Source organism: Sorex araneus, chromosome 2, assembly GCF_027595985.1.
Source record: "Sorex araneus isolate mSorAra2 chromosome 2, mSorAra2.pri, whole genome shotgun sequence".
In the NCBI taxonomy this organism is placed as follows: Eukaryota; Metazoa; Chordata; class Mammalia; order Eulipotyphla; family Soricidae; genus Sorex; species Sorex araneus.
Window position 1 is genome coordinate 312,342,980 of NC_073303.1, and position 13,575 is coordinate 312,356,554.

The 13,575-nt window shown below is 36.2% G+C and overlaps 1 protein-coding gene across 5 annotated transcripts in view; it reads right to left on the minus strand.

Moving 5' to 3' along the window:
- Positions 1-13,575, minus strand: part of SERPINI1 (serpin family I member 1) — a 99,705-nt gene that overhangs the window by 24,935 nt on the left and 61,195 nt on the right. For all 5 annotated transcript variants that reach the window (XM_055127128.1, XM_055127130.1, XM_055127127.1 and 2 more), the window contains 4 exons: positions 9,570-9,837; positions 7,853-8,083; positions 5,370-5,564; positions 3,564-3,768 (listed from right to left, as the gene is read on the minus strand). In XM_055127128.1, coding sequence (XP_054983103.1) covers positions 3,564-3,768; positions 5,370-5,564; positions 7,853-8,083; positions 9,570-9,819 — 881 coding nt within the window. In that variant the 5' untranslated portion in view covers positions 9,820-9,837. The remainder of the gene's footprint in view (positions 1-3,563; positions 3,769-5,369; positions 5,565-7,852; positions 8,084-9,569; positions 9,838-13,575) is intronic.

The window sequence follows — 13,575 nt, forward strand, 5'->3', positions numbered from 1 at the left end:
GTACTTTATATGCTACACATGGATTTTGCATGTTAGTTGAGCTATTTACCATAATTAATAGTTTAAAGATGATATAGCAACCTATTTTACAATTTAGAAATATATGACTACACAAATCATGTGGCATTTCAATCTGTTCAGTGATATCACATCGGGATAACTATCTTCTCCTCTTCTAAATAGATTTTTTGTTGGGGATAAAAAATCAATCAATTCAGCATCTAATTGCTGTAGCATTTATTTCTCAAGGGAAAAGTAACAAAAATAAAAAAATAGTCCCTTTGTCCTATCCCCCAAATACCATATATTTCTTAAGGGCAACATTTTAATGTTATTTCAATGAAATCTAATAGAATAGAAATCAAAGTACCTCAAAAGCAGTTCAAGATTATAGTCAGAAATGCAAAGCTGAATAACATTTCTCTCTATATATGAATAAAAATATAGTAACTATTTAAAACAAACACTGAATAAACCTAGAACATAATTGAGTAAAGTTTTACCTTTGATAGATTGGGTTACACAAAAAATGACCGTTAGAAAAATTTAGTAGCATCTAATGATGTAAGATAGAGAAGGTAGTTTCCTAATGATCATTGTTTTTGCATGATTATTATAGGGTAGTAAGTACTACAAAAAATTGAACAAATTTATCTCATCTAGCCAATAATATCCCTATATTGTATTCGTCATGTAGAGAGTTCAATGAATCTTGGAGAAATGAATGTGTGGTAATTAGCTGTGCCTCATTTATAACAGGAATTAACATGAGGTAGCAAGTGAAATTATTTTACAATTGAAGTATATCTCTAAAAAAATTAAAATATAATTTTCTTCTGTTTGTCGTATTCAGTTTCTTCGTGGGCAGGATCTGAAGGCCACATTTTCTAGTGGATATGGTTGAACTGAACTTAATATACTTATTATACATTCATTTAGAATTCTGTTATTATAATCCTGAATAACTTCACATTCTCACAAAATTGAAGCATTTGGAGATTTTGCACTTAATTCATGGAATTGAATATTGGAAGCATTAACACTATACTGAAATTGTTATATTATCAAAAGAAAGTATATAGTAAAATTAATAATAAAAATTTACTAGTTTAGTATAGATTATTATTTACATATAAATATTAATGCTATAAATAATTTTACAGTCATGATTTTATATATAATTAGATAGATATTGATGTAGGCAGGTAGGTTAGGGAAGGGCTTCCCATGGCAATGAAATTCCTGGGGAACAGTACACCACCTAGTCATAAAACTGTCAGGACCCACCTGTGACTACAGCAACTAAAACCTGATAAGACCATTACCTGGAATTAGCCCAGACCAGAGAGAGCTGGACCTATATCCCAAGAGAAGCTCCAGTGGGAACCAAGGGCGAGAAAAGGAATTTCAGAGAAGACCATCCCTACTCTGTGCCCCTTGGCAGTCACCCTAGCAATGGACTCTCACCTAGGGAGAAACCCTTCATGGTGGGGGTGGCTTGGGAAAAACCCTATGAAAACCATCCTGAATAAAGGAAGAACTTGCACATGCTAATGGAGCGTGTGCTGCTTGTGCCCATGTGACTGAGCAATGTGTGGCCTGCATCTCCCCTCTTAAGGTATGTACTTTCATGTCTAATGCTGGGATGTGCGTAGGGGCTCCCTCCGTCTTTGGAGAAGCCCGAGTTCTCTCATTAGTGTGTTACTCTGACTTTTCTCTCCCTTCTTTCACTTCCTCAAAACCTCCAAATAAAATTTGTTTTTATTTCACTGCTCATCATCTCCCGAAATTCCTTTCTGTGAGATAGGACAAAGACCTGAAACCCTGGGTAAGGCTTAGGACTGGCTATCCTTTCCTGCAAAGAACAGTTTCCTGCTCCAACCTGAGTCGATGGCTCCCTGAGAAATCAGTTGGTGAGGATTAACTCACAGGCAGAGAAGACCGAGCAGACATCAGGTGTGCTCGATGGTCATCTGGCAGAAGTGGTGGGGCCTGGCCTACGCTGTGCAGGGTTCCTCACAGATGTTATCTGTCCTAGCCTTCCCAGATGGTCCTAGGGTGGCAGAGGCGGATTGGGAGAAAGTGACCCTCTCTCTCCTCTCCACTTCACATAAACCACCCATCTTCAATACCAATGTAGTAAAATGGAAAGGTTTTTTTTTTCTTTTTGGGTCACACCTAGCAATGCACAGGGGTTACTCCTGGCTCTGCATTCAGGAATTACTCCTGGTGGTGCTCTGGGGACCATATGAGAAGATGGGAATCAAACCTGAATCGGTCACATGCAAGGCAAACGCCTTACCTGCTATGGTTTTTACAAAAAATAAGTATTTATATAAGATATAACTTTTAAATAGCAATTTCTATAATTAGAACAAATAAAATGAGTTAATAAATTTGCCTCTCAATGTTCATATCTCTCAATGTTATCACCTCAACATTCATACTAATTGTGTATTTTGTACAAGTTTTAAAATATGAAATAACCATTGTAACTATGCCTCCATGTGCAAGTAAAAACATACACATATGTCTATATGTGTGATTTGTCTACTTTAGATTTTTTCACAGTATGTTTATAAACAGATTGCATATGTTTATTGGTTTAGTTTCCTCATTGGGTTTTAAGGTACTCAACATCTTCTGCTGGGTGTAGCTTTGCAAACACTTGCTTTTCCTCTATTATAGGTAAGAGAAATTACTGTATTCTAGAAGAACATTAAAAAAAACCCGCCAACACCTATGAATGTTCATTTCTGGTTGCTGCCAGACAGCATAAGAAGGAGTTATCTTTGTGGTCCAAAGTTAGGATCACCTACCCCAACAGGCAGTCCGTGGAAGTTTTGTAGAATAACCAATGTAAGAACTATTTTCTGAAGACAAAGTTAAAAATACAAGGCAAATAAATGTAAGGAAGGCATCTTAGCCAATGCAAGAATATACATAGAAAAATATAAGCATGAAAAACAGATGATGTATATGGCATAACTAAAAGCCTATGGATGTTTCAAAATATTTAATGTAGTGAGTGGCAGAATTGAGAAAGCAGTTGGGCAGTCAAAATACATCAAAGCTCTGATTTGATTTTATTCTGATCAGTCGAAAAGAGGACTTTAAGCTTTTTCCTGCTAACTTATGGATGAATCTTAACAACAAACACAGATATCTGCTTGCATATTCCTCAACAATATCAGAAATTCTCTCTGGCTATAACTAATTTTAAAAATTAATGAAATACAGAAGATTCACTACAAATGATATTCAGATACAATCTATTAAAATCTAAAGCTAAATATAAGATTCATATCTGAAATTAGGTCTTTATAACAAGTACTGAATGAATGACTAAATGATGATATGTCTCTAGGTAGACCAGTGAAAAAAAGAGAATGAAAGAACATAAAAGAGAGAGGAGGAGGAGGAGGATAGAGGTGAGAAAGCAGAAGAGGAAGAGGAAAAGCATAATGTAGCACAAAACTTAAGTCAAAGTAATTTTTCTGGGTCAGACTCTTCATTGATATCATTCTGGCCAAGCTCTTAGTCACTTGGCAGTAAACTCTTACCTGGGCAGGTACACTTCCACTTTTTGTTTCTTGACAGAGTTCGCCCATTCTTCAATCAGTTGCACTTTAAGCAATGGTTCCAGAGTGGCCAGTGGAACTTCCTGTCTGGACAACACCAGCATCATACTTATCTCCTCTCCTTCATAAGGTATTTCTAGGACTTGATAGATACCACCAGCTTCATTGGACCCATCACTAAATTCCCCTAAAACCAAAGGTGATAAAAGCCTCATCTCAAAATTTAAACAAAGGGTTTTAATTTCTTATAACTGTAGTCCAAAATTTTGTGCATTATATAAGAAATCTGGGCAGTTAGAAATAAAATATTAATTTGAAAACAATTTAAAATTCAAGTTAATCTTCACCATACATATTTTTTTAATTGCAGAATAATTTTGCATGTCACAGTGTGAGCTCTGGATTTGATTCTCATTTTTAATGAGCTCTAAATTAGCTAATGAGGTCAAATGGGCATATATTTAAAGAATATAACTGGAAACAATAAACTGCTATGGTTAGGTAAATAAAGCCCTGAGTTCAAGATGGATACAAATCATATTTACAAATATTCACATAATTTCTAAAAAGAGAAAATATCTGTTATGCTACTTTGATAACAGTTAAAAGCTTAGAGGTCAAGTTTGCACAGTCAGAATGAAATCTAGACATTCCACAATAGTTGTGTATAGTATGTTTGTGTCTGTGATGTTTTTGATATGTTCATGTTGTGTAGTATTTATGATGACTAATACCTTAAAAATAGGTTATTGAATAAAGTAGATAATTAGCTTTGTGTTCTATTAACTTAGATAAATTGAAGAGGTTTTCAGAAAATAGTGAAAATATCTTTAAGACAAATGGACTTGCACTAGTTAAAAATTTTCATTTTGGGTATTAAAGGATAGTAAAGCAGGTAGGCTATTTGTCTTGTATATAGCCCACCCTGATTCCGTCTCTTGCACCCCGAATAGTCCCCTAAGCCCTTCCAGGAGTAATCCCTGAGTGCAGAGCTAGGAGTAAACCCTGAGCACAGTTGGGTATGGCCCCAAACAATACTTTTTCTTTTTCATGATAATTTGCAATAAATATTTTCCTGTAATTGATCTATATTCATCAAACATCACACTAAGCATTTGCATTATTATATAACGGGAATGTTTATTATATTTAATTTATAATCTGATTAACTGTGATAACAATCTTTTGATTTTACAATCTTTTTTAAATAGAGAAAGCTATTAGTTCTAACATATACTTAGCTTAAAATTACATTTCTGACTTAGGTTACTATAGTTCAACAAATTGAGTAAGAATTATTAGCATCTTAATTTATAAAAAAAATTAATGAAACTTTGAAAATGCCAGTAATATTGAGTTATATAATGAATATAGGCTTTTAATAAGTTAAACTGTGATTGAGTAGTTAACTCTGCCCATATTTATAAGTCTGACAGCAAAAGTCTGAAAGAATTCAAAAAGTGATGAGTAAAAATCAAGAGCAACATATGGTTCACTACAAATCACCCTAAAGCTAATGACATTTTGGAGTAACTCAGAATGTTCTTACACAAGGTCAGAAATTTTCACATGAATAATGCTACTCTACAACAATAAGCTTTATGAATTAAATAAACATTAAAAAAGTGTCTGTTTACATAACATTTATTCAGAAGCAAATTAGAGACCCTTGAAAACTGAGTCAAGAGAATGAAATTAGAATCCAATCCAATTTGAATAATGCACAATCTATGTTCTTACTTCAAAATGTGAAGAAATAAAAGGGAAATAAAAGTCAAAATATTTTACCATAATAAAATTCTCCTTGTTGATACATCATTGGAATTTGGACTTCACTCTCATCATCTTTAGTGAAGGAGAAAGTTCTGGTATTTTCAGGTCTAAATTGTGACTTCCAATTCCCCTTGAAATATACAGCATTGATGAGGGCCAGGTGAGTGACAGGGTCAAAGTCCCTTGGAGATACCAAATCTTTCACTACACCTATTTTTAAAAAAATAGATGGAAATTTATATTACATTGAAATGTGAAAGGAGACCAAAAGGTGATCAACATTCATTTTTCAGAGTGACCCAGAAAAAATATATCATATGCAAATTTGCAACAAAAATTAAAAGTACATTCAAAGGGAATAAATGTTGCATGCACACATTCACACACCTATACAATCTGCTATTAAGAATATCTAATCCAGACATCACCTACACTCATCCATAGAACCTATGACACACTTGTAGCATCTTGATCAGGGCACAAACTACTGACTACACACAACAAAAACAAACAAACAAACAAAACGAAACATAAAAAAACCCACCAGAGTCTAAGGTTTTACTGTTTTCTAATTGCAATGAAGCCTGTGAAACTCAAAGAGCTCGTGCCCAACACACATTCCTAAGTTTATTCTTGAACAATATACACAATTTTATTATGATCCAATTTAAACTTTGGCCCTGTAGTCTTTCAATATATATTTCTACCAAAATTTTTTTTTGAAGACGAAAACAGTCAAAATATGAGTGATACCCAATTTAACTCAGGAGATCATGTTTTGAGTCATTAGAAATAGTGCTTTCCAAATGGCACTATTTTGTTAAGATATTCAAATGTCTTTAAGTATTTGAAAAGTTTGGAAACAATCTAATTCAATCTATTTCAGGTATATTATTCACACTTATTCTTTAAAGTTAAAAAAGTTTATGCCTTTCTTTGTTTAAATCTTATGATTTAAAAAATTGCTGTACCACTGTCATCCCATTGCCCATCGATTTGCTCGAGTGGGTACCAGAAAGGTCTCCATTGTGAGACTAGCTGTGTATTATTTCATTTTATTAACCAGCGCTTTTGGGGAGAGGAGGTCCACCACACCCAGCTTTGCTCAGGGCTTACTCCTGACTCTGTGTTCAGGAATCACACTGGGCTGTGTTGGAGGGCGTTCTGGTCTCTTTTAATCATATTGTTGAGAGTCATCACATATATGTGGTGCTTGGGATCAAACTAATGTTGGCATATACAAGGCCAACCTGTACTATCTCTCCATCCCTACTCAGTACTGTTTTAGGGTATAAGAAGATGAGTTATGGACCTGGAGACATAACACAGTGGGTAGGGTGCTTGCTTTGAGTGCTGTCAACTGGAATTGGATCTCTGGCACCCAAATCATTCCTGGAGCCCTGCCAAGAGTAATCCCTGGACTCAGAGCAGGGAGCAAGCCCTGAGAAATGCCGGATGTGGCCACAAACAAACAAAGAAGAAACATAAGTTGGCTCAGCATTTTGGAGTCTATAGGACATAGAATATATGTTTGTTTGTAGTTTTAACAAAAATTTTATTAGGTTAACATTATCAAATATAACAAACAGCTACATTTTTTTTTGGGTCACACCCAGCAATACTCAGGGCTTAGTCCTGGCTCTGCAATTAGGGATCACTCTTGGCAGAGTTCCGAGGACCACATGGAATGCCAATGATAGAACCCAGGTCCCTCCGTGCAAAGCAAGAGTTTAAATTCTATACTATCACTCTGGACCCACAGTTTTTAGATTAGAATTTAAGTTACTATTATGTTTAAGTTTAAAATAAAAAACAAGAACGAAGAGCTAAATGGACTTCTTTTAAAAGAAATTCTACACATATTTTTTGATTACCAATCAAGTTCTGGGTTTAGGTCAACAAATACCTTTGAACACTGAGTTTTAACTTTCTTCTGTTTTGTTTTAATTATATTGTTGAGAGTCACCAACTACTATTTTAATTAACATTTACTTTTTAAAGTTGTTCAAGCAAAATTCCATACGGTGGTAGAATTATTATACAAAAGAAATTCATCATTAGAGAATACATGTTTTAGATTAATTTATCAGTGTCCAATCCCATATTTTCCAGAAAAACCAATACTTTCTCAAATATTTACCCAAAAATACTTTTTCTAAACTAAACTTTGATTAGTTTAGAGAGAGAGTAAAGGGGTTAAGGTACTCACCTTCCATGAGGTTGACCCTGATTTGATCACTGGGATAGCATTTGATCCCTTGAACATATCAAAGAGTGATCCTTGAGCTCAGGGTCAGGGATAAGTCCTGAGCATTCCCAGGTACAGCCCCCAAATTTAAACAAATTAGCAATACAATAGACTGACCTTTCCAAAAGAATTACTAATTACTCAATTAAATGATATTTACAATACAAATGCAAAAGGAATAAGGTGACATAATCTCAGAAATAAGAATACAACTAAGCTCATAAAGAAAGAAAGGAACAAAATAACATACTATTTGTATTATTCTCCACCCACTTATTGATATAGTTAGCCACTGCAATACTGTGACTGAAATCCACATGATTTACTTCTGCATTAAAGTATTTCTTCACCATTTGCAAAAACTCATCATTCACATGAAATCCATTCTGCACAAAGAGGGAATTGGCAATTTTCATCACATGGTGACTCTCTTCAGTAGTTGCCGTGTTAGTAAAATCCTTCAAGAAAGAAAATTCTTCATCTGCAAAATAATAAAGGATAAATTTTCCAGTGGAACCAAAATGGCAAAAGAAAAAAAAGTGGAGAAAATGGAGGAGATACTAAAATGCTACAAGAGCAATAGCACAGTGGGTAGGGCGTTTGCCTTGCTTGAGGCCGACCCGGGTTCGATTCCCAGCATCCCTTATGGTCTCCTGAGCACTGCCAGGGGTAATTCCTTAATGCAGAGCCAGGAGTAACCCCTGTGCTTCGCCAGGTGTGACCCAAAAAGCAAAAAAAAATAAAAATAAAAATAAAAAAATAAAATGCTACAAAAAAGAAGAGTGGAACAGAGACTCAGGGAAGAACAGCAACTTATTTCACACAGTAATTGGTAAGAGGTTTCTAATAGTTCTTTTTTACATTATTTTTACATTTTTACATATTCATGGGCTGGAGCAATAGCACAGCGGGTAGGGCGTTTGCCTTGCATGCGGCCAACCCGGGTTTGATTCCTGCTTCCCTCTTGGAGTCTAGCAAGCTACTGAGAGTATCCCGTCCGCATGGCAGAGCCTGGCAAGCTACCCGTGGTGCATTTGATATGCCAAAAAACAGTAACAAGTCTTAGATTGGAGACGTTATTGGTGCCTGCTCAAGCAAATCTATGAACAACGGGACAACAGTGCGACAGTGCGACATATTCACATTAACTTTTTTGCTCCTTAGTATTATCAACTGACTTTTTTTAAATTGTTATCTTAATATCTACAGTTTTTGGCTCTTTCTTTGCAAAGTACTGGTGTTACTTTTATAAATTAGTCTTATTTTATAATCATCAGGAATAAGAATTAAGTTTATATGCTATGAAAATAAAAATACTCATTTATGTTTCATAGTTACTAAACTTTTAACTTAATTACAATGAAATTCATTAAAAATTCCCTTAGTTCTTAACTTCTGTGTGCTAAGTGTATATAAAGAATCAAAATAAAAATAATCCATGGGGTCCATGATTTCAAAATAACATTTGGCTAGAAATTATTCCTATATATAATTTTTATAACAATATACTTCAAAAACATTGGATGCCCTATAAGAATTCAAGATAAAGTTATTAAATAAAATAAACCTTTCTGATATTCTTAGAGAATCTTATTTTCTTATAGCATTTATCAGTTAACATTGCTTATTTATTTATATATAATTTGTTAGCAATTGCCTCTTCTTTTTTGATTGGAATCAACAGAACCATGTTTTCTTTTGTTTATCATGAGTTAAATTTTGTTTATTATGGTGGCTTTTACTTAAATATAATGATAATAATATATGAAATTTTTGAAAATTCACTGACCCTGGGATAGTCAGGAAACCTTTCTTGAGTTTCTAAATTCTTCTTCTGTGTTATATTATTTCAATGACATCAACTTTCTTACCCTGAATAAAATATTGCTGCCTCTGGCATAAGAAAACATAACCCATTGAAAGGCAACATCAAGCCATCTTGAGAAATCAAACTTAAACACACTTACTATTTTTCAGGCTGTCATATCCCATTGAATGACGGATTTCTTTCAGGGTAGATCCTTGGGCCCCTAGTTCCATAATGCCCATTGCCAGGGCTATGCTCAGTGGAGAGAAAAGAATATTTTCATCATTCCCACTAGCTCGGAGATGATTATATATGTTCACTGAAAAATCAGCAACAGCTTCATCAGGAAAAGTAGCCCCTGATGTCACACTTTGCAGAACAAGCAAAAAGAAGAGTCCAAGGAAAGCCATGTTAGACCAGTTTCAAACCTGAAAGACATTAATTTATATATTAGTTATTAATCATCTAATATTTCAGGAAATGGGGCAAAAGTTTCAAAGTCATGAATTATTACATTCTTTCGTTTTTATATTTGTTTTTGTTTTTGCTTTGGGGACACAGTGGGCTGTATACAAAGATCACGCCTGATAGAACTCTGGGGAACTCATGAATGCCGAGGATTGAATCTGGGTCAACCGCATGCAAGACAAACCCCCTTCCCACTGTACTATTGCTTTGATTCCCACAAACAATTTCCTGATAAAGTTACAAAGCAAGCCAAAAGGATCTTTTTTCAATTCTTAATTGGCAAAGAATGGGTAAAAATTGACAAAGAATGGGTAGCAGGGAGACTCCTCATTTGAGGAAAAGGCTATGTTTTTCTTTCAACAGATAACCCCACCGAGAAACTTTGGGTCCCGTTTTGCATTTCGTCAGGAGCCGAATTCATCTGCCTGCTTTAACTTTCAGAACTTTGCAGTTTTACAACCCTCCAAATTCCAGCCACAAGCTATCACCAAACTGATTTCAGCTGGAAGCCACAAGGAAAACTAGAGGAGGAGTTTGCATCAGAGGGCCTGCAGCAAAGGCCTCTAACTCCTCCAACATATCATGAAGTCACATTAAGAGCATTCCTTATACCCTTCTTCTACAGGCTGTGGAATGGACCATGCCAGGACCCCGTGTCTGGACTAACAATTCTTTACTTTTACCCTCTCCTTGGAATTCACAGGTGCCTCAGTTTCCGAAAGAATGACTTTTAATAGGAAAACCTTTTAATTTCTCTCTGGGATAACTGTTCGTGTCGGAGTTCCCCCTGTCTCTTTCTCTACCCCTAGGCATGGAGACGTACCAAACCCCAATGGTCAAGCCTCTAATAACTTTAAAAAAGTATTTTTTCCAAACATAAGCTAGGTTGCACATATATGACTGCCAGTGAACCTGACCAGAGAATGGCTGCATTCCCCTGCTGAAGGACTCCTGACAGAAGTTGTGATGCTCCTGTTCCAGTGCTCCCTGCCTGATCCACTACTCATGAAGCTCATGAAGTTCATCAGACTCCTATAGCTGCTCCCCTAGGGCTGGCTCATTGCTGTGACCACTACTGCTGCTGTTGCAGAAACAACTCTTCAATCTTGATCCAGACACTTCATTTCTTCAAAATGGGACTAAATGACTCTCATTATTGGTGACTCTCATCACCCTGGGACAGTGCAGGACAATTGGATGCTTTACTACAAGCACTGCTTTGGCCAAGGGTCGGACTGAAATTTTACTACAACTTATAAGACTGTATTGTGTTTGGAATTGTTCCTCTTTCTATTTCAAATTTTTGTAATTTTGTAAACAGAAAAGGGGGAGATGTTGGATATCATTAGTTTGTCCTGCTCCCCTTGCCACTAGGAGCTTAGGTATATCAGTCACACCCATCAAAGTGCTCCCGAGTCACTCCCATTCCTTTGTTTATCTGTAACCACTTCTACCAGTTTATCTGCTCTTCCTCTAATCAAACTGTTAATTTATAAGGTCAGACCTTGCTAGGACAAGTGAACTTGTATTGTAAGTTAATATTGTCTTTCTCCTCTCTTATGTGTTTTGAATAGTTTACTTTAAAACAATACTGAGCTCAAGGTATCTACTGATGAAATTGAATGTATGCTGCTTACAAAAAGTATGATGATGCATAACAACTATGACTTTAACACCAGAACTGAAAATTCAGTAAAATATTGTAATTGCTTGCAGACTATCTGGATGCATACCGGGGTTTTGCTTTGCTCAACAATAAAATAAGCTAGTTCTAAACCAGTAAAAAAAAATAAATAAATAAATAAATAAATAAAACAATATCCTTTTTGTATGGACAAAGAAAGACATTTATTAATATGCTTTGGTAACATGGGATTCAATTGGCTTCAAATATTATTCATTCCTGGGCATCTGCTTTCTCAACTTAAGCTTCAGCTGCCCTTGCTTCCTAGCACCCCCAAAAGCAGGGTCCTGACAAGGGACAGGACGGACCCAGGGCAAGAGGTGAGTTATGTGCTACTCTGGCATCGAGATGGGCCTGGCCAAAGCGCCTAATGCTTAACTATATGTTAAGAGCTTGGTCATGGACATGTCATGTCATGATCCAGAAGCAATGACGAGACTAGGACCCTGCTAGGGATAGGAAAGACTAATCTGGCCTGAGCACTGTAGTGTGAGATCGAGGTGACCCCTGGAGAGCAATTCTATAAACTCAATGCATCTCTTACTATGTCCATACAAAATGATTTATAATATGAATACCTATATGTTAGTTGGACAAAGAGAGGAGAAACACACCCATGGGATTCCGCTCTTGGGCTGATGTTCTGCTGAAAGAGATTCTGTCCTAGTGAAAGCATCCCCTAGGGGACAGAACTTTACCCCCTATTGATTGTAACCACATTATGCATAAGCCCCTGCCTGCCACATGGGGAGCAGGATGCGGGGGATTTAAGGTGGCTGTATGAGGGGGCTGGGGGCGAGTTCCAGGGCAGATCCAGGAGAAGCAGAGAGAGAGACTGGAGTGTATAGAGAGAAGATTGGAATAAACGGCGATTGAGACCAACCATCTTGCCTCTGCTCCTTCATTCGCCCTGTGCCTGGCTCAGTGAGGTGAGACGCTCCTCCCGCCCCCGTTCTTTTTCTTTTAGTGTTTTTACACAACCATGAGCTACTGAATTACAAAGTTATTCATGATTGAGTTCCAGGCATGCAATGTTCCAATATCAACGCTTCGCCAGTTATCCACTTCTCTCCACCAATGCCCCCCATTTCCTTCCTGCTCCCAGCCTGCCTCTGTGGTAGGCATTATTTTCTTTTACCTTTTAACCTTTTTGTCCCCTTTAACAACTGTGGTCTATCATATGCCAAAAGTTTTAAACACATAGAGAATTAATTTCTTTATAGTAAAAGCCATACTAAAGTACATGATAGATACCACTATTTATTGTTTAAATAAATAAATAGCCCTATTTATTTATTAATGAACAAATAATACTGCTGAGTTCTGAAGAATCAGAAATAAAAATTTCTAGTCCCATATCCACAAGATTTGATATAAATTCTAAATAAACTTCACAAGTATGTATAGAAATATATATAACAATCATAGGTCATGTCTGACGTGGCTGACTTGTTGATTTTACATAGGTTCACAATATATATTGTAGTCATGGCTATTAGAAAGTTCATTCAAGTTTTCAGTCAACAATGAAGGCTCAGGACAACTACTGGGAATTTTTTTTACATATAGCACAGTGGGTAGGGCGTTTACCTTGCACACGGTCGACCTGGGTTCGATTCCTCTGTCCCTCTCAGAGAGCATTGCAAGCTACCAAGAGTATCCTGCCCGCATGGCAGAGCCTGGCAAGCTACCCATGGCGTATTTGATATGCCAAAATCAGTAACAAGTCTCACAATGGAGACATTACTGGTGCCCGCTCGAGCAAATCGATGAACAATGGGACAACAGTGCAGTGCTATTATGTATAATATATATGTTTGATTTATATTACGTATACACATTAGTGTTAAGATGAATGAGCAAACCTAGATATTCCACAATGACTTTTATGGACTGGCTATAATTTATTCAACGTATGTGCTATGCAGCTGGGTTAGCAACTGGTGGTAAAATATCAAAAATATATCTGTCACAAGCCCGTTTATTGGCCAGGCTGCAGAAGCCACAGAAAGTG